Source organism: Coloeus monedula (assembly GCF_965178545.1).
Source record: "Coloeus monedula genome assembly, chromosome: Z".
In the NCBI taxonomy this organism is placed as follows: domain Eukaryota; kingdom Metazoa; phylum Chordata; class Aves; order Passeriformes; family Corvidae; genus Coloeus; species Coloeus monedula.
The window spans coordinates 74,104,230-74,126,334 of record NC_138822.1 but is presented as its reverse complement, the minus strand read 5'-3'; the positions used below and the strand labels follow the sequence as shown (position 1 = coordinate 74,126,334).

The window sequence follows — 22,105 nt, the reverse complement described above, 5'->3', positions numbered from 1 at the left end:
AAAAATCCAAACAACATCCATAGAATTAAACCTTCTTTCCGAGTTAGTAAGGTATCAGACTGGCTCATCCAGTTCCTTCACAGACATATTCACACCAGCTCAGCTCTAGTGACACCAGAAATAGCCCAGAACCCCAGCGAAGGTCACACCACTTACCAGGCCACTGCAAGTGCTGATCGCTGCTGTCCCGCTGCCGGAGCCGGGCTGCCACGCCGTGCCAAGGAAGTGGCAAGGGACTCCCGAGTGAGTTGAAATCTTCGCACTGCTGTGGTTGCCACGTCTCCTTTCTACTACGTAGTTATGGGAAAGAAAACCCATGTGGACAGTTAAGTTAAAAAACAGATCCTTCTCCTCATGATTAATTTTGTAATATACCACATTTTCACTTTTTCCGAGATCTCTCTTGTTCCTTGGGCTTGAGATGTGGTGGTGTAGATTAAAAGAAAGAAAATGCCCACTTGCATCTACCCTTGCTGGATGAACCACGTGGTATTCTGGCACTGTCTTCACAAATTGCTCTGAGAGAAAGGGAAAAAAAAAAAGGAAACAAAACTAAGGTGAGTGCTAGCCTGTTAAAGGGAAACTCAAGAGTGCAATTCACCACAACATCCTACTGACACAAAGGAAGGCAGTGCACAGATGACCATGGAATACATTCCTCATTTGGGCTTCCTATTCTCCCATTGTAACATTCAGTTTAGAAGCTAAACATTCTTCTTTTCAAATATTTCATCACCATTCATATAAAAGACTGACTGTCACACACAGCCCCCTTCCCAATCCCACAAGGGCGGGAAACCCTCCATGTCCTAGGTCTCCAGGACATGGCACTCTGATCAAGGAGATCATCTTCACACATCCAAAAATCTGACCACAGAGCCTTGCAAATACACAAATGTGAAGAGAACACCAACTGACTTGATTATTTGTACTAACAGCACCTCAGTTGCATCAGCTTTAGCAGCTGCCGCAGCTGCAGATTTAGAATTTCAAAGAAGGGTTTGAAGAGAATGAAGTAATCATGCTCTTTTTTATAAGGAGTTCCGAGCAGGGTAGGATTGGAAATCTTATCACTCATCAGGATCTAGCAGGGGAAGAGAGATTATTGACATTGCTGTCCCCTGCTACAACAGGGGAAGCATACATAAGAAGATACAGAAGAAACATCACATGTACCCAATTTTATTTTTTAAAATTTCTGTGAAATGCAAAAGCCTCATGCAAATAACACAAATCCATGTAAAACACAATCCATATGAACTCATACCCTAAGGGCCAGATCTGCTGGCATACTTGAATTCTACCCAAGAAATGACAATCTGAACACATTTAATTAAAAAGAAGTTATGATGACATACATTAATCCAGTTCTTCTTTACCCAGAGTTGTTCCTCATTCCCAAAGTCCCAGCCACTTACACATGAAGTGAGTACACCTCATTCATTAACTAAGCTGCTTAACAAAGCAATTAGCCTGTTCCAGCTACTAGACTGGGTCCTGTACCAGACTAGGTCTGGTTAGGCAATCCTTTTAGAGGCACTTCTCCCTCCACTGCCTCCACTGTCAAAGCCACAGAGGAGAAACCCTGCCTAAGCAGACAGCTGTCTGGATTCATCCCCTTCAGGAAGCAACACATCTCATTTGTCCTCATTAGCTGCAGTTTAAGACATGGCAGCTTGCATTTCCTCAGGCCATGGACCCCTGAGACATGTGCACTGAAACATTTCCAACAGAAAAGAAAGCAAGACAAAATACACAAAACCCCTGCTTCCCAGCACATATACAACTACATCAGAAATCTGGCATTGTCTCAGTGGCATCTTTACTTCAGAAGCAAGCTTATTCTCTCACACAACAGATTTCTTTGTACACAAGCCTTCCCACCAGCCTACAGTGACTTGGAGCCTTTGCAGGACAAGCCACAGCAGTGGGGTTTTGGGCCTTCACAGTGGCAGGTCTTGACAACATGGACACTAATGCCAACCACAAGTTCTGAGAGACATCTGGCCTTGTCCACATAAGGGGACTGAGACACTGGAAACTCAGAGCACATCTTCATGCCTGCAGTTGGCACAGCCTATAAACAGCACAAAAGGTGCCAGATGCCTGGTAAACCAGCAGCCGAAGCTAAACCAAGGTTCCCCTTTCTTCACACTCCAGAGTGAAGCAAAAAAAAGGCAGGTAGAAGAGATAAGAAACACTGAAAAATACAGCTTATCTGCAGATGTTAAATTGTAAGACTTTTGGGAAGTCCCACATCCCATACTGTGCTAGCAAAGACAGGCTAACAGAGAATGCTGCAAGACCAGGCCCCCATTTCTATGGTTTTCAGCACAACTCATTAAATAATCAAATTAAATGCCTGAAGGAAAACTTACTCACTTGCTGTCACTGTGCAATTTTCCTCTGCCTGATGTCTTGAACTTAATTTGTTGTGGCTTAACTGCTAAACTCCATGCAACACCAAGGACTTGTGGTTTTGGATTTAAAACTATTCAAGGAAGTTTTTTACTTCATCACTACAGCAATTAGTGTGTAGAAGTTAAAGAAAAGTAGATCATCAACATAGATGGAAAATAATACTGAACCATTGGATTGTCAAAGCAGAGAAGTCAAACTCCTTCCACCCACTCGTTAAATACTTGTTTAGTCACTGGAAAGGGGAATTATGCTGCAATAATAATGTACTGTAATATAACTGAAGAAATTAATTATTAAAAAGCCTCCAAAAGACCAGAGGGAATAAGGCTACAACACAAAATTCTAACAGAATGAGGCTAACAATATTTCTGCAAGCAATCATGATAAGTACATTTTTGTCTAGACTGCTGGGTAAAAGTTAGCAAAGGCAATCCTACCTGTAACAGAAAAATTTACTGAGCTCCACACTAAGTCTAAGATAGCATAGTTTCTGCCTGGAGGAGAGTGTAAAACAAAGACAGGAGGTACAATTTTGATGATTCCTTTCTTCCCTTCTAGGAAAGAAGAACTAAATACATGCAACCCAGACTGCTCAAAATTAAGGGCTGCATCCTTCAACACTGAATGCCTCTATTTTCCTATAGTAACATGAATTCCTATTAAAACACCACAAGTTCCCATAAAACTTTGCAGTAGCAAACATAAACGGAAGGAATAAATGCCAGTGCCACTGACAAGCCATGGTGGTGGCATGTCACAGCACCCCCCTCGGACACCCAGCATACTCTCCACTCCAGGGAAGTCCTGCCTGTCGAGTGGGCACTGCTCAGGATTTACAGGCCAGGAAAGGTGGCTGTGTAGCTCCAGAGAATGTTTTGTCTTTCCAGAACCACAGGCCCGGCACGTTGGCTTGTGTTGATGCTGCGAACAAGACTGAAGCAGGGCAATGAGCAGCAGACATTCGCGGCAGGACTTTGCTCTGCAATCACAGTGTCTGCTCAGGCCCTCTGGGCACACAGGACAGGCAACATTCAGGCCCTTCATAATTGTTTGAGGAGCCCAAGTATTGTTTAAGTTGTCAGAGAAATCTTCCCTGCAGACCTTCCTAATTCTGCATCATTGAAAACATCTGATAATATTCAAAACCACTCCTGTCTGTTCTGCTCCTCTGTGGATTCTAATTCGCCACACGTGGCAGAGAATTGCCTTATTAAGAAGGGCTGTACACAAAGTGAATAAACTAGGATAAAGAGAAAAAAATACATGGTCTGTCACACATGACAGGAAAACCGCAATTTACTTTCGATACCTAACATGTTCTCTGACAAAATTCCTTTAAAATGTGACACATCATCATTTACCATTGTTTCATCTCCATCTTTGTAGTTTGTGTACATCTGCCCCTCAGACCCTCTGGCTTCTTTTCAAACCACTCCCTGGGATAGGAAGTAGTGTGGCTCATCTTGTGAGGAAGCATCATGCCCAGGAAACACACCAAGCTCCAAAGCCCCATGGAAGAGAGAAGGCCTTATCACTCAGCAAGGGCATCCCTAACTGTCCCATCTATCACACTTACGGATGTGGAGGAAGCAGAATACTTCAGTGGTACCAGATACAAACTTCAGTCCACACTTCACACTGCAAGAAACCTTCCTTTGCAAAAAATTAGCCACATTTTTAACTGCCCCACTACTTAATGCTATTTGCAAACTCTTGGAAAATACTGTTTTAATGCCTAGAAAGTTAAATTAATTCTACATTCATTTCCAAATGCCTGACAATTAAATTGCTACTACATGCTAACACAACCATCCCTGTTCTGTCCCACGTGGAGTCACAGCGATGTAATTGCTGCTAGCATCCACCTTCAATGAATCCAACAGGAACCAGCTTCAGGATAATTGAGAAGTTCACTTTTCAGGGCACCTTATTTAAACACTTTTCATTTTCACGATCTCTGAGGGGTACAGAAGATTTTCTCTTCTGTGTTCAAGCTCTCCTGCCAGCACCACAGCTGTTGATTGCATCAGGAAGCAAAATTTTCTCATACACTTTTGGGTCTTCTACCACCAGGCAGAGTCTTCCAACTACTCATAATTTTACTCCCTTGGGAGCCACTTCTCCTGTTTTCCTTAAACAGGCAAAAACTAAAATAAAAAATAAAATTCCTGTGTTACACTCCCCACAGCAAGAGAAGGAGAAAACCCAACTATGAGGGCAGCCTCAAAGAGACCCCTCCCGCGCATGAAGTCTGACTTGCAATCTACCATCCTCACTGAATGTGAGAAACTCACAGCGGGTGTTGAACCCTGGTAACACCAATCCTTCTGGAGCGCCTGCTGCTTTGGTACAGAAGCGATCACTTGTTTAGAAATACGTAAATAATCAGGACAGTAAACTTCTTCAATTTAGTAGCACAAAACGATTCTGGGATTTAGAGAGCTGCCTCTAAACGAGAAAGATCAGCAAAAAGCAGGGTTTAGCAATTAATACCTTCATCTACACAGCCAAACTCGATGACCGCCCAGGAGCCGCAGGAAGGCGCAGCCAGAGCGCGATGCCCCGCCGAGGGCAGCGCTGGGAGGGGGCCCGAGCAGCACCGGGGGCCGACACGGCCCGGCTCGCCGCCCCTCCCGCCCGAGCAGCGCCACGGAGCCGCGGCCGCTCCGGCTGGAAGCGCACCCTCGGCGGGACCCGCGCCCCGCCGCGCTCCCGTCCCGCCCGCCGCCACTGACCTTGCCCGCCGTCGGGGAACGGGGCGCTGCCGGCCGGCGGGGCCCTGCCCAGGCAGGGCGCTTGGGCGTGGAGGACGAGGAGCCAGAGGGAGACCATGCGTGCCGCCCGGCTCCGCGGGACACATGGCATGGTGCGGGCGGGGAGCTGCGAGCGGGGCGCCTATCGGGGCCCCGGCATGGCCGGGCGGCTCCCGGCGCCGCCGGACACAGGCGCCGCTCCGCTCAAGGGCTGCGCGGGGCCGTCCCGGTGTCTGGTTTCTGACGGCGGAGGGAGGAGGGCTGCGGGGAGGGAGCAGCTCCCGGGATCCCCCGCCTCGGAGCCGCCGGGGTTAACGCGGCGGGACGAACCGGGCCGGGCTGGCGGGGAGGGAGGAGAGGAGAGGCCGCCAACAGGGGCTGCCTGCCCCCCCCTCCTGCCCTCCACCGCGGCCAAAACGGGGCGTTCTCCCCGGCAGCCCTCGGGGAGGGCCGCCCGCGCACGGCAGCGTCTCCTCGCTGGTCTCACGCCCGTGGTCTCTTCTGAGGGGCCGAGGCAAGGCGCCTCGCAGCCCCGCACACGGCCTGGCAGAGATTCCCCAGCCGCCGGGGAAATGTTCGAGGCACGCGGGAGTTTGACGCGTTTTCCACCACTTTCTGATGCGGTGGGAAAGGATGGCGGGGGTTTCGCCCCACCTGAAGCACCCGTAGCCCATGGCCCCTCGGGGTCAGCAGCCAGAGCCCAGTTTCCAGGCTGCCTCACAGAATCACAGCGTCAGTTAGGTTGGAAAAGACCTCTGCGATCACCGAGTCCAGCCTGTGACTGAACATCAAAATGTCAGCTAAACCATGGTACCAAGAGCCACATCCAGTGTTTTCTTAAACATCTCCAGGGATGCTGACTCCATCACCTCCCTGGGCATCTAATCATCCTTCCTTGTGAAAAAATTCTTCCTGATGTCCAACCTAAGCATTCCTTGATGCCTAAGACGCCTCAGAGTGCCAATACCATTCTGTGTTTTAGCAGTGTGCTGGCACATTGGGGTTACTTCTGAATGTCCTCCCTTTGTATGGAAAGTTCTTAAATAGCCTTGGCATCTCCATTCTTAAGTGCATGCTACGTGCTCTCTGCCAAGAGTCTCCTCAGGTGGCCTCTGCTATGGTTACTGCTGAGCCAAGACTCCACAGATGGGTGCCCACTTTGGTGCTATCTCATGCTTGAGACCTGGGCTGGGTTCTTCATCTGCTTTGATAGCCTCCTGCTTAAAGTTGACTCTGCCATGGACTTATTCTATACTTTCATGGCAACCTGTGCTTAATTGTGCTCATTCCCCTGCTTAGTTTTCCCAAGATGAATGGCTGTCACAGTTCAGCTGTGAGAACTGTGAACTCCAGACTCCAGAGTACAAAAATGCAAAAAAAAGAGTTAAAGCTCCAATGTATTCTAAACCAGCTAGAAATGTGGCTTCCCCCAGACAGATAACTCTGGAAGCAGACCATATTTATAAAAGAGTCATAATTGATTTAGGAGTCATCATGTGCTCTCTTTTAGATAATGGAAGGACACAGACCGTGCAAAAGACATGGAATATTTGATATCCAACAGCACTTGCCAAGAGAAGATTTGTTAATTGCTAGGTATTTATTTCAATATAACTGTCTAGGTATTCTGCATATGAAATAGTATTATTTCATCTGTTACAGTGACAAGTTTCCTGGTGCTCTTCCCATTAGGATTCTTAGTCTAGTCACACAGTGGGCACTAGGCTGTTTTGTGAGACTGGGTATTGTAGCCTGATAAGCTCTTTATCAGCACTTCCCTGAAATTAATTTAAAGCTAAGTATGACCTGAAATTAATATAACATTTATAATATTTAGCATCTAAAAGACACTTGACAATTTTTGCATATAAAATGCCACAGAATTTGACTTTAATATTTTGAAATAAGTCAGTCAGTGAATAAGAGAGAATCTACACTAAATGAAATGAAAAGGAAAAAGATTGTAAAGTGAGGAGAACAGGCTAGGAGCATTGGAAAGAAGGTATGACAGTTCAAGGGCATATGTTTACAGAGTACTGGTTTAACATAATTGTTGAAGGCCATCAGAAAAATAGCCCTTCTGTGAGAGACATTTAACTATTTGCTTCCATTTTCAGTCATCTCTTTAGGTAGGTGTTCACTGGTAGAGGTATCTGATGAGAGGCAACTAGTATTTCATGCAGGATTCCATCTTGGCTTCTCCCTCAGCAGGAAAACTTAATTCCTGTTGCCTATAATTCTCTCAAGCCCTGGAAGTGAAGGAGAGCTAAAAGCTTTAGGAACTCAAGAGAGTTTGTGGGAATGCATTTTACTTTGATTTTTTTTTTCTTTTTTTCAATTTTTTTTAATGACAAAAATTTGTAGATCCAAAAGTTGTACAGAGTGGAGAAAGAGAGCTGTGGGAATGTGGTCTGAGACATCTATAACTCTCTGGGCTTTGTGCCAGCATGCACATACAGAGAAGAAATGATTCACTGGGTGTAGTGTCAGAAAATACCCAGGGGGACAGTAGGGTTCCTGCTTCAGGGATGGTGTGGCTGTAGCTGACACAGTCACAGTGTCCAAAACACAGCACTGTACCAGCTACTAAGTAGAAAACTACTTCTATCCCAGCTGAAAACAGGACACACGCACACAGAGTCAAAATGTGAAGCCATGGCACAAGTCGAAAGCACTCTCCTGCTGTGAGTACATACCGAGGCCAGATATTTTAAGTGAACAGAATTTATGGCACTGCATCTTGCCAGTGGTTTCCTGTTCCAAAGAGGCATAACCTGAGGTTTTGGAGTATTTTTTGAAAGTCAGTGCATTTTGGTTTTTTTGCTAACTCAACCTCAATCATAAAGAGAAAAAGAATACAGCACCACATCAGCTGTGTTCTTTTGGCAACAAAGTTATTGCAGTTCAGTGGGTGCAGCTCCACACAGAACAGCCTGTACATTTATTGAAAGGTCACAGTCAAGAGACACAATCAAGCCTGGACTAACAAACCAGAAACAATATCCGGACTCTTTTAAATGTAAGTAGACTTCCAGGACAGCCAAAAAAAAATGCATGTATTGCAATTTATATGTATGTAGAAATGTTTACAGAGAGACAGAAAAGCAGAGGTTCTGAGCAGCAAGGAACTAAAACGCAAATTATATTATTTGACATAGAGGAGTTGCTTCAAAATGAAGTCCATGTGAAGACAGTCAGGAAATTTTGCTTTGCCAGGAATGAGAGTCTCCTGCCCAAAATTTAAAGATATAAAATTATATAATACACACTTCTCTGCTCCTCCAGTCAGCAGCGAGAGAAGATACTTCTGGAGGATAACACATCCCTTTCTGTCACATCCAAGGTGAAACACTATTCAGACCTGACTGTTAATAATCCAGGCAGCTTAACAGTTTGCTTGGACTAGAAATGGCAAGAAGGTGGATCACACCTAGTGCGGTGGGCTTAGACTATGCTGTGATTCTGTGAAATTGTGACTATTGGCAGGGATATGAACTGAAAGAGAATGACTTTGAATCCCAAGGACCCCGTGGAGTTTGCTGGGTAATTGCAATTGTTGATTTACAGCAGATTTATACAGAGGTTTGTGAGTACATTTTTTAATTTTTTCTTTTTTAAATCTTTAATCTCATTCCCTGTTTCTCATCAGGGATGCAGCCTCTTAACACAGCTAACTATTAGTAATTGAGCCAGAGACATCGTTGGATCTCTCGACTTACATTTCATTATAGTCTTTACAGATTTTTGGGACTTCATAAGTTACTCTTGCAAAAAAAATATATATATATTTGCTGACATTCCACTTCTGGTTTGTCTGTGGGCAGACTCAAGTAACAGAATGAAGCAAACTCTAAAGTAGTCAGTGATTCTTTGACATGAAGTTTTTTTGTATGCTCACACTCAGATTCCTGGTGAGTCTTCAAACATGGATTGTTATTTATAATTGGTAAATTAATTCACAAAATTATAATTCTGTGCTTGAACTATGTGAGTTTAAAAGCTCATTGGTCATACTATCCATATTAACCAAATAAAAGCATGTTTCTGGTGCAACAGGTCACTTTGAATTAACTTTTTATGAAAGTTCGTGCCAGAAAAATATGTTCTCAGTGGTCTGCCAGACCAGAATTTCTAGAATTCAGTCTAGAAAGCAAATTATGAGAGGATGATGACCATGATTAAAGTTGGGTTGTTTCAGTTTTTTGTTTTGGGGGTAGGGGGGGAAGTGGTGTTGTTTGCTTGGGTTTTTTTAAATTAAAACCTATCTCTATGTCCAAATAATACTTTCTGGAGGATATGTCTTGGTCCATGAATCATGGTGTGACCATTGTGTTACCTGAGACTTTGTAATGAAAGCCTGTATACATTTCCTACTACACTCTTAAGAAAGGAATTGCCATGAAAATCTTCCTATGATGGACACACACCAAGTCACACCAAGTTCACTCTCAGGATGGAAAAGGTAAGAGTTGTAAAATCCAGTTGAAAATGTGCTGTTAACAGTTACTGTCTGAATTTAGTCAAAAGAATGAGACTGTAGCCCTGAGCTCATAAAAAACCAAAGGGAGACCATAGCAGTTCCAGAAATTAGAACTGAGAAACTAAACTAATATGAAATATCCCTTTCCTGTTTTCTAGTTTCCTTCTACTGATTCTCCAGAATTTTGTTTGAGAGAAGATGCCATAAAAATAATTATTTGTAAAACAGAATTCAATTGCAAGAATGCAACATTTAAAAAATAATATAAAGTATACACATACTAGTAAATCTTTTTAATAAAGTTTGTTCTAGAGCTTTACTATTACTACTTTTTGCTTCAGTGTGTCAAATTTAAAAAAAAAAAACCCTCTTACTACTACAAAAATATCCTGAGAAATAGTCCCCTGTTTCTGTATTTAGTGATACAGTCAATATTTTTAAAATCTGCTTTAAGCTACAAAAATGCCTTTCATATTGAAAACAGAACACCATCTCCCTTGCCAAAACATTTCAAAGGAGCATACATCTGGTTCAGTCACTGTTGTCATTATAATAAATCTTTTGTTTGTGTATGAGGTCTGTAAAGGGAGTGAAAAATTATAGGAATTTTTTGGAGTAAATTGTAGGAAAATTACCATTTTCAGCGAATGTTTATTTGGCATATTTATCTGGAACATTTTTTTAATGCTATTTGAGAAACACCTGCAGGACACTGACACAATATAGTCAAAATCAATGGGGACTTTCTGTTGGTGGTCTGAACTGGTGCTTTTTTAAGTTTACTGTACTGATTGATGCTGCCTGCAGGCAAACTAGCAATCTCAGCCCCATGGATTATTTTAGCATGGTACTATATATACACATAAAAAGCCTCTGCCTGATTTGTTCGGGATTAACAGAATACACAAAGCAGCCATTTTTTCACCGTTATCACTAGAATTATGTCATGGAAGCCTCTGCCTGTCAAGTTTGCTACAGTTTTCAGAAGGTTTGAGTAAGTAACACCAATTGCACTGACACTTGGATAAAAAGAAGACTCCGGGAAGTTGCATGTTAGCAACAAGTCTTTGGCCTCATGGGTGGAATGAATAGAGAAAAAACAGAAGACAGTATCTTCCAGAACAATAACCCTTGTTACTGTATCTGATGTGTTTTGCAATCCTTTTTGAAAGCTGATGGAAGTGTTTGTTCTGACTGTGTGTTAATAAATCATTATTTCTTTTATTATTTATCTAGGTGTTACAAGTTCCCTTACCTGCCTCTGAAACTTCTCTGAGATGGAGAATGACAAAAGAAAAACCACCCAAGACTAAAAAGGAGTTTTTCTGGGAGTCAAAACATGAGCAAAAACCTTGGAGTATCATTTCACACCTGCAGCCCTGAGTTCAAAATCCACTACCAGTGTTCCCAGGAGGTACCTGAGTTCACAGTCCATTGCTTTTTCTGGGTGGCTAACAGAAAAAGCAACATAACATTGGACATGATTTCCCTCCTCTTACCCTTTCTGAATCATTATTACTGTTCAGTCTCAGCAATGTATCATCAAGATGTGCCAAGCAGAAAAAATGGTAGAAGAAATTATTCTATGCAAGACATGTTTGATGCAATTTTTCCAGTGACGTATTTAAAATTGGATGTAAAGATAGCAATGTGGTGAGAATAGGTCAGAATTCAATCTAGAAAAATCCACTTCTGCCCTATCAATCTTACTAATAATTTACCAAGTGAACCTGTCATAGTCTCTGCATGGCTCAAGTACAGCTTATTTTTTCCTTGTGGGCAAATACTAGCAGGACTAAGAGAAGAGGGAAAATTGAACAAGAGCTTGCTTATTTCAAATATTTTACTAACCTTGGTTTTGGGTAAGTGCTGACTCTAGTGCTAAGGCAGCCATTCCTGCTGTGGGCTGGGGTGCACCTCACCCTCTTCACTCTTTACAAAACCTCTGCAGGTCTGTTTGAAACTCAATATTTTCTCATTGCTCGTTTATATGGTGGTTCTGCTGCTGATGTTAGGTATCAGTGGCTTTCTCTTCTGCATGTACTGTTTTACAGTTGACCATGCAACACTGATGGGACTAATGGGGTTGTTACATTTCCCCACAAGGATGATTTCCTCTGGTTGAGAGAATTTGAAAAACTGTTGCTATTCAGCAGGCTAAGAGATGCAGCTTAATGTCATATATTGAAAATGCCACCCCAATGCAGCCATAGTCGGTGATTAAGAGGTATGGAAGCCTAGGAAAAAAATCCATAATTTGGAAAAAGTGTGAAAATATGCTGGATTTGGTTGGGGTGAAGTTATTTTTCTTCAAAGTGGCTGGTATGGAGATGTTTTGGATTTGTCCTGAGCAGTGATGATAACACAGAGATGTTTTAGTTACTGCTGAGCAGAGCTTACACAGAGCCAAGGTTGTTTCTGCTTCTCACACTGCCACACTGGCAGGGAAGCTGGGGGTGCTTGGGGGATTGGGAGGAGGCACAGCTGGGAGAGGTGACCCCAACTGACCAAAGGGATGTTCCAGACCGTATGATACCGTGTTCAGTCTATAAAGTGGAGGGAAGAAGAGGAAAGGGGGCATGTTTGGCATGATGACATTTGTCTTATCAAGTCACTGTTACACGTGATGGGCCCTGCTCTCCTGGAGATGGCTGAACTCCTGCCTGCCCATGGGAAATGGGGAATTAACTCCTGGTTTTGCTTTGCTTGCATGTGCAGCTCTTGCTTTCCCTAATAAACTGCCTTTATCTCAACCCTCGAGTTTTCCAGCTTTTACCCTTCCAATTTTCTGCCCAATTATGCTGGTGGGGCAGTGAATGAGTGCTGGCTGGTTCTACAGGGTCCCTGCAGATACAAATCAAAGTGATGAGTGGACTGGTGATAACAAATGGCAGACACAACTGTCTTTGCAGGAAGTTCAGTGAGATAAATCAATGGAGAAATAATATACTTGTTAAATGTTCTGTAAATCTCCCCCAGATGGCTGATTCACAGTGCTTTACTTAGGTATATTCAGAATCTATTTGGTTTTCAAAATGCGCAGTTACCTTGATTTATTTAAAAGCAGAATACAAGAAGGAAAGCCTCGGTTCCTATTCCCATCGATTGCTCTCTGTTTCTGCTGCCAGCTTGGTAGGGAAGCGATTTTTGGGCCCCGCGCAAGACAGGGGGGCCCCCTGCGGGCGGGATCCCTCTGCCTCCGGGGAAGCGGCTGCTGCTGCTCTTGCCTTCGCCCACGCGCTGCACCGATAGCCGGGCTTTACAGCTCCCTTGTCCGTGCAGTTCGCTTTAAAATTAGGGAGAGACACCGTCTCCCGACGTCCCAAAAGCAGGAGAGGCGTTCGTGGCTCGTGGGGGTTCGTGGGGAGTGCGGTCTTTCAGGGCACGGCGAAGCGCGGTCCGGCTCGGTACCGGGGTTTCTCAGGCGCGAAAGCGCAGGTGGTTTCGGGCTCACCCTGCGGGTCAGCGGGCGTGCGACATCCCCAAAACTTGTCCCCACGCAGGAGGGGACAGGTTCTGTGGGAGCTGATCCGCGGGGTGCACGTCGGAGAGAGGGGATCACATCCAGGAGAGGGGATTACATCGGGGGAGTGAGGATCACATCGGGAGAGGGGGGATCATATCGGGAGAGGGGTCACGACACCGGGGGAGAGGGCACGACACCGGGGGAGAGGGCATCGTCTCTGGCTGGGCGCTTGCCGCACTGAGCCCTCGGGAACGCCCGGCTGGTTCACACGCGCGGTTCCCCGCCAGGTGTGCGGGACGGGACGGGACGAGGCGAGACGGGATGGATCGAGACGGGATGGATCGGGACGGGACGCGGCGGGACGGACCGGGCCAGGCCGGGACAAGATGGGACGGAACGCGGCGGGAAGGAACGGGACGGGACGCGGCGGAACGGGGGCGGTGCGCGGGGAGCAGCCGCGGGGGCAGCGGGGCGCGGCGGCCGCGCTCAGCACCGGGGAGAGCTCCGCGCCCACCGCGCATGCCCCGCCCCGCCGGCGCGGATAAAAGCGCGGCGCGGAGCCGAGCGGCGCCAGCGGTGGCACCTGCGCAGCCGGCGACGCGCGGTCCCCGGACCCTGCCGCCGCTCCGGCAGCCCGCCCGCCGCTGCCGCTGGTCAGCGTCTGGGGAAAAAGCTCCCGCGGACCTGTCTCCCACCCTAGCATGGGATGGGCGAGCCCTGCGAGCGCGGTGCCTGCTCGCCAGCCGCTGGCATAAAGGAAGGAGCGCACCGGGAGTCCTGGGACACGCCGCTGGGCTTTCTGGAAGGCGCTCAGATGGACAACGGGAGCAACGTGTCCTTCCTGCAGCTCTTGAAGAATATCAACCTGGAGCGAGCTGACGGGATGCAGGGGGACAGCTCTGATGTGGTGAGGATTGTCATCTCGCTGGTGTATTCCGTGGTGTGCGCCCTGGGACTGGTGGGCAACCTGCTGGTGCTCTACCTGATGAAAAGCAAGCAAGGCTGGAGGAAATCCTCCATCAACCTCTTTGTGACCAGCCTGGCAGTGACTGACTTCCAGTTTGTGCTGACCTTGCCATTCTGGGCAGTGGAGAACGCGCTGGACTTCAACTGGCTCTTCGGCAAGGCAATGTGTAAGATCGTCTCCTATGTGACAGCAATGAATATGTATGCCAGTGTATTCTTTCTCACTGCCATGAGTGTGGCTCGATACCGCTCTGTGGCTTCAGCCTTGAAGAATCAGCGTCGAGGTGACCCACTGGGTGGCTGCTGCTCTGCCAAGTGGCTTTGTGCACTCATCTGGCTGTCGGCTGTCCTGGCTTCCCTGCCCCATGCCATTTTTTCCACCACTGCCACTGTCTTTGATGATGTTCTCTGCCTTGTCAAGTTCCCAGAGGGCCAAGGCAACAATGCCCAGTTCTGGCTTGGTCTGTACCACATCCAGAAGGTGCTGCTGGGCTTCGTGGTACCGCTGGTCATCATTAGTCTCTGCTACTTGCTCCTGGTGCGCTTCATCAGTGACAAGCACGTGGGCAGCACCTGCAGTGGCCCCAGCATCAGGCGCCGCTCCAAAGTGACTAGGTCAGTGTCCATCGTGGTGCTGTCCTTCTTCTTGTGCTGGCTGCCTAACCAAGCACTTACAACGTGGGGGATACTCATCAAACTCAACGTGGTGCACTTCAGTAATGAATACTTTCTCTCCCAAGTGTACCTCTTCCCCATCAGCGTGTGCCTGGCACATTCCAACAGCTGCCTCAATCCCATCCTCTACTGCCTCATGCGCAGGGAGTTCCGCAAGGCACTGAAGAGCCTCCTCTGGAGGATCACCTCACCTTCCCTCACCACTATGCGCCCTTTCACTGACACCACCAAGCCTGAGAAGGAGGAGCAGGCCCTGCATGCCATGATGCCTGTCCACCCTGTCCCTGCTGCTCCCCGTGCTGCAGCCATCCAAGCAGAGGTGGCCTATTACCCTCCGGGGGTGGTGATGTACAACAGCCGCTACGACCTGCTGCCTGCCAGCTCCATGGAGCAGCACTGCTGAGATGGCAGGGGGCTCTGGGGGTGGGACAGTGCCAGATGTGGCCTGGGGATATTGAATGCCTGGTCAGGACAAGGGGAGGAGGGATGAGTAAAGGAGGACTTCTGTGTGAGAGATGCTCTTTTGTGGTTTTGTCTGCCCTTGGAGACCCTTGATGGACATTGTTGTCTGGAAAATGCACCCTGAGCTGGAGAGCAGGGCTAGGAGGAGGTAGTGGTGGGGTGTCTCTATGAAATCCCTTTTAGTGCTTGTACCTCTTCTGGGGAACAAGAACTGGTGAGGCTGATGGGACTCCAGCCAGGGAGGATGCAGGATGTGCAAAGCACCACAGGAAGGAGAGGGGCTGGTTGGGGTGGGCTGGGGCTGGAAGGTGTCAAACATGTCCCTTCAAGCTGGAGCTGCAAGCAGCAAGAGGCCAGCAGCCCTTGCACCCTTTGTGTTTGTCTGTGCCAGGGAGAGGAGCTGAGCTGCTTTCTCGCTGCTGCAGGACCCTGTAAACAGTGCAGGCCTGACAGGTCACTGCTCCCCAGGTTCCACTGAAGGCACAGGGAGCCTCTCTTCTATTTCAAACCCGCCCTGAGGGGAACTGTCAGGACAAGTTCAGGCTTGGCCCCTTTCTTCTCTTCTAGGGGCTTAGGAAAGAGAGGGGACAAGACTGTGCTCCCCTCCACATCAGTGCAGGATCTGCTTTTCCAGCTACCCCCTCCCCCTCAGCCGCTGCCAGGGTATAGAGCAACCTAGACAGTCAAGGAGAAACCCAAGGACAGAATTTGCAGCTTCACAAGGAGGTGTTGCTTTGCCTGGGTTTGGAGGGAGGGTGTAAGCCCCCTAACATTGTTCCTCAGCCTCTCTCCAGGCCCCTGAGGGGAAAGGAAACCTCACAGCCCCAGACCATGTGTAGCAAGACAGCATCTCCCCCAGGGCACTGAGGTTGCAGGCTTAATTTTTGCTGCACTTCAGACTGTTCATATTTCACTACAGGAAATCAGCACAATTGTAAATAAAATTAAAACAAGCAAACAAAAAAACAAGGGGGAAAAGAAACAATCCTAGTCACTTCAAATCACTTGCTCTGGGATACTTCTGGTTCACTTAAAACCAAACACAAAGGCTTTAGTTCTGCTGAGTGTTTTCACTGTCACTTGCCAGAGTTTCCGTGAAGTTCAGTTCCTCTGGTCTCAGCAGCCCTAGGGCCCACAGTGCTTATGTAGCCTAGAGAATGTAAGGGATTGGCCTGTCCCAGTCTCTGTTCTAGAGAAATGACTAGCAAATAATTTGAGGCTGATCTGAATCAAACTTCTAGGGGGATGAAAAAAGTGTATTTTTAAGCTGTGAAAGTTTTTATGATAAAGTTATATATCTACTTCTTAAAATATTTTTTTTTAATTATGGGGAAAAGAATTTGAAATCTAATTATCAAAATATTTGTTTTAAAAGATAGAAAAATGCAACAGTTCTGGTTTTGTTTTCAGAATGCAAGTTCATTAATCCCTAATATTGCATATAAGATGATTATTTAAATATAATTTTCAAAACTCTTTTCTATTTCCAACCCCTTTCCATGCAGTCTAAATCCAGCATCTGCCTGACTCTGCTAAAAAGGCATTTATGCAGAGGGTTGTTTGTCACCTCTAAGTATTGACATGGAGCAAACTTGCTATTTCTGTCCAGAGAAAACTGCAATGCCATAGTGGCAATTACTCTTTTCAGACTCTGTAAGGTTTACTCTGTATATTGATAACTCCTGTTGTAAAATTCATGTTTGATCTGAAAGCAGCTTATTCTGCTATTTGTAAGGAGAAGTTGTTCTCTTTTTTTTCAAGGCAGAACAGACTTCTCCAGCCTTGAGCACTTGCTAGGGGGGAAGATACTGATTTACAAGTTGTCTGAAGAAAAGCAGAAGTGAGCTGGTGGCTGCTGGGCGTATTTACACAGATGCAAAGACTCCGAAGAAATCAGACATATCCACAGAAGAACTTAAGCATCTAAGTACTGTACAACTGCCTCTCTAACCTCCTAAATCCTGGCTTGGTTGACAGGTGAAGTCTATAGGTACTTAAAGTTTTTTCTAGTAAAATTTTTGTGCCTAGAAATCTGTTCCTGAGCATGCCTAAATCTGCTTGATTCTGTAGCACTTATTTCTGTGCTTTATGGGGATATCTCTGTTGGGACTGGCCACAGTGTGTATCCTGTGAGGGAGGTAACTTTGCATCCCAACACAGAAGACCCTGTGCCAGGCCACACTAAGCCAGGAGCGGCTGTGAACTTAACTCATTCCCCCCATCCCTTTGAATCTGTGCCTGGATGTGCTGCTTCTGTCCCAGCTTCAATGTATGTGCAGATTATGCTCCTTCCCCTTCCCTTGTGAAATGCTAAATTAGTGGGCACAGCTATCCCCCACGGCTTGACAGATTCAGCTCCCCCTTTCCCACATCCCAGGGGAATGGTTGAATCTCTGGGCCCCTTTGTGAATGTGCTCATGTTCTCTGGCTTGAAACAGTTCCCTGTTGCATGAATTGCTGGCTGTTGCTGGAGCATAAGGTCAGCGAAAGCCCTCAAACACTGCTTGGCAGTGGTTAGGGTGCAATCTCCAAAGAGGAACTGTGAAGAGATTTTTTCACTTCAACTACAGAATAGAAATTGGATCCAGATCTGGGTTCTAGGTCTCCCCTTCCCAAGAACAGTGATTAACTCACTCACAGGTCCTGGCTCAATTAAAGTTCCAGTATGCTCTTCAGGAGCCTGAGGTTTTTCTAGACCTGCAGGTAAAGCAGCTTAATGTGCTAAAGGATTTGCAAAAAACTGCATTTTTTTTTCTGTGAGAAAGCCCTAATATCTGTGTTCCAGGGTAAGAAAGCTGCACTGTTGTATGAGAAAAGGACACCATGAACTCTTAAGTCCAGAGTTCAGAGAGATATAATTGCATTTCTATAGGCCAGGAGAAAGTATCTAAATTAAGGACATGGGAGGAATCTCACAGCCAGACGCTCTTCTTGCTGTTTGCTTTTGAACAACAAAATTTCTTGCTTAACTTGTTGGAAATTTATTCCCTATCTGATGTTTAACTGTTCTTGTGCATTAAATAAACAGCTGTCCAAGTGTCTAAAGTGTAACTGTGAATTTCAGTAGATAGCAAGCTACCTGAAAGACAGCCTCTGTGGTGCTCAGCATGGCAAAACCCATGTACTTTTGTGGATGTCAATGCAGACATAATTTTGTGCCAGGAAAACAACACAGTAAAATAGGTGGTGTTCAGAACAATGCATAGTTAGCCCAGAATGCTGGCAATGTACCATTCTCAGAGGAAACCCCAGGTGCCTGATCGCTAGAGACATAAAAATGTCACATTTGGCCCATCACCCAAACATGAAAATACCTTGAGTGTGTAGGGACTATGAAATTAGAAGGCAACTCTCTTTCAAGTCACTGATCCACCAGGTGTAGGTCATGGATCTGCTGTTTGAATGAGGCACAACCCATCCACACTTGGCCAAATGCTGGTTCAGGCCACACCAGCAGCCCAGGCTGTGCAGGTCAGTGTGTATCCAGCACGGCCAAAGAGCACACCTCTAGCAACATGTGCGCAGAGAGAAATTTTGCTTCACCTGTGCCGTGAGTCCTAGATAACAGCAAGAAATCCATGCTCTGTGTTGCACAGGCAGGGGCACCAGCCTGGGCCTTGGCAGAAGGTGCAGTTTCTCTGTGTGCATAGGGTGTGTGGCCTCAGCAGAGGGTTTTTCCAGCTCAACAACAACAAATCCTACCAAGTATCCCGGGGTTCATAAGTAAAGAGTAAAACACACTTCAAAACCACTCCTGTTTCCTGCAAATGTTCGTGTCTTCATTTGTAACAATCACCTTTTCGTGGACTAAAATAAACATTGCTGAAGGCTACAAAACAATACTTACAGAGTTCTTGACAAGATTTTTATTCTTGTTCTCCTCCTGTTACGAATTCCTGATAGGGTGCTGGTGGAGAGGTGCACATGGTCATAGCAGGGTAGGGACCTGAAGGTGCAGGCTGACATCTAGTGACAAACTGAGAGAACCTTTAAAGACCGGATATTTTCATCAGGCAAAGACTTTGATTGCTTAGGGACGTTTAAATATCTCAGCCCCTTAAATAACTAACCAAGGTCTTAATGTAATAACAACCTCCAATTGCATTTCCAAATTTCCCTTTGAAATGCCTCTTCAGTGGAAATACTGTTTCGCTTTCTCAGTGAGTTATTCTGGCACTCACTTTAGCAGTAAAAAAAATCCAGTCCCCTTCATTCCCATTCATGACTGTCTACTCTAAAACTTGATTATTCAATTGAGTCCCTGCACAGAAACTCTGATCTAATTCATATCCCTGAGCTGGAGCAGGAATAGATATGGGTGTGGTGCAGCTCAAGGACATTAGATTGAGAGCTTGGATCTCCTTTTTTTAGTGAGGGTCATTTCTCAAATGAAAATTCTTGTTTTTCCATTTAAAGGGGGTCACTGAAAATACCTTGTTATCATGAGGAGAGCAGTTAAAAGAATCTCCTCTAGATACAATCTCAGTATCAGTCACTGACATGCGTAGCCAGTTAACTTGCTCCTGTGCTAAAATGTAGCTGATAATACACATAAGCAGGTTTCTCTGCCTGTGTCTGTGCATAGCATCAGAGTCCTTCCCAAAATCTTAACTGTAAGTTATAGACTCACAGGATGGCCAAGAAAATTGGGCCAAAAGGTCAGCTGGACACAGAAGCAGTTTATTTAGTTAACAAGTTTTTGGAAACATTGACTACCAGGTTGGAAAGGACTGGTTACTATTCAGTGTGTGAAATGACAAAATAAAGATATCTCACTCAGATATCAGCTCTCTCCCTTACTCACCCATTCCTTGGGACAATGAGATACTGTTTCTCCAAGCACTTGTGATTTTCCTTCAGATCAGCTGAATGAGTATGGTCAGTTGTAAAGTGATCAAACTAACTATTCAACACTGACTTCTAAAATCATTGTTCAATGAACCTTTCCACTTTCACTCAGCTCAACCTCACGCTGGATAAAACTGGAATCTTGTGGAAAATGACTGGTTTCTGTATTTGTGAAGAAGCCTGATCAGCACATTCACACTGGGAGAGGTGGATTCTACACCAGGGGGTTGTGCCACCATTCAAAGGGTCCTCAGTGGGCTGGAGAAATGGGCTGACAGGAGCCCAAGGCAGCTGGGCAAAGGGAGGTGGAAATTCCTATGCTCTCTGCACCTGCACAGGCTGGTGTGCAGTCGATCGGAAAGCAGAGAAGGAGCTGGGGACAAGGTGAACACAAGACAGCAATGGGCCTGTGCAGCAAAGGCCAGCAGCATCCTGCCCTCCACTGGGCAGGGCACTGCCAGCTGGTCAGGGGAGGGGATCCTTCCCCTCTGCTGAGCTTGGTGAGACACATTTTCTGCTGTGTCCAGTCCTGGGCGGGTTACCCGGTTCTGCATTATTTACCAGAGAGGCTCTGATATGATGGAGGGCTTTGAGCATTTGCCACGTGACGGGAGGCTGACAGAGCTGGAGGTGTTCAGCCTGGACCTGAGAAGGCTTGGGGACTTCATCAGTGTATGCAAATAGCTAATGTGGGTGGGGATTAAAGAAGATTAAATCAGACTCTTCTCAGTGTTGTTCAGGGAATGGACAAGAGGCAATAGGCACAAAATGAAATTCCATCATTTAAATGTAAGAAGGAAAAAAAATCCTTTCAAAGGGTGTGGTCAAGCACTGGAACAGGTTGCCTGGAGAGACTGTGGAGTCTCCAACTTCAGAGATGCTCAGAATGACTCAACACTGATTGTACTGCTTGAGCAACCCTGTGCCAAGCAGGGGACTTGGACTGGGTCATCTCCAGAGGCAACCCCAACTATTCTGTGCTTTTGTGTGATTCTTTGATAGCAAATAGGTTGCTCTGGATATGTCTTTCTTACAATACAGTAGAATTAGCATTCATATCTGTCTTGCTTGATGTTTATTCTGAAGAACCTCTAAAAATGTTATGCCCTCAAATCATCTACTACTATGTATTTCAAAACACCTATTAAATGATCTTTCAAAATGTTTTAATTGCTTTTAATCTCTGATGAAGTGGTGGAGGGGGCTCTGAGGAAATATAGTCTTCCTTTTGCCCATCAAAAGTCACTTCCTGCTGAACTCCAGTCGCTTGTTCACAGGCAAATACAGTGATGGATACAGAGTTACAGAGAGTGAACTATGAGCTCCTGAACTGAAGGTAACGATCCTGCAGCAGGAGTAAATAACTGCTCAGTCTGTACAGGCGATCATAAATAGGGAAAAGAAGAATCTGGTTTAAATTTCAGATCTGGGATTACATTTTCAGAGATGTAAACTGAAATCTTGAATTTTGAGCCCACTTGAGTCATCCCAAGGAAAATATTCCAAAATGCAAAATCCCTGTTCAGAAAAGAACACCTTTTAATAAGGTACCAGCTTTTTCTCTGAGAGAATCGTAGTTCCAAAAGCAGTTTTATTGCCGTGTTTTGCAATGTTACGGCAATCTAACAATGTTTGGGATTTAATTTTTCTACTTATTGGGATTGAGTGGTTTTCAGCACTTTGAGTTCACTTTGAGTGAACTTCAGCATGTATTAAAGAGAGAAGTACCTCAGCCTTCGAAATCTCTGGAAACTGAATAACTTGCAAATTACATTGCAAGCTAACTTTTTTTTTTTTTAAATCGGGTATGAATGTTGAAAAAACCCCCAAATCATCTGAGATACATTTGCAGTTACATGGTGATCTGCCAGCCGTGCAACCCCAGTGTAGACCAGCAAAATGCATCTCTGTCAGAAACTTTTTCTTTCCCTCTTATCACTTGTTAGACTCCACAATTCTGCCATTTGTAACATCTCCTCCTCAGCATCTAACAAGCAGAGGAGCCTGGAAAACAGAGGTATCCAAGACTCTGAT

General features: G+C 45.7%; 2 protein-coding genes across 2 annotated transcripts in view; one reads left to right on the top strand and one right to left on the bottom strand.

Annotated features, from left to right (window-relative positions):
* ADAMTS12 (ADAM metallopeptidase with thrombospondin type 1 motif 12) overlaps window positions 1-5,286 on the bottom strand; it is a gene marked incomplete at both ends in the record, with an annotated part of 152,970 nt that extends 147,684 nt beyond the window's left edge. The window contains 2 exons of the mRNA XM_082302088.1: window positions 157-518; window positions 5,157-5,286. Of these exons, the coding sequence (XP_082158214.1) occupies window positions 157-518; window positions 5,157-5,286 (492 nt within the window). The remainder of the gene's footprint in view (window positions 1-156; window positions 519-5,156) is intronic.
* An 8,540-nt stretch (window positions 5,287-13,826) lies between these two features.
* RXFP3 (relaxin family peptide receptor 3) lies at window positions 13,827-15,164 on the top strand (the record flags this gene model as incomplete). The annotated part of the gene is made up of 1 exon (XM_082300965.1): window positions 13,827-15,164. The coding sequence occupies one exon, from the start codon at window positions 13,827-13,829 to the stop codon at window positions 15,162-15,164; it is 1,338 nt and encodes a 445-aa protein (XP_082157091.1).
* Window positions 15,165-22,105: the final 6,941 nt, after the last annotated feature.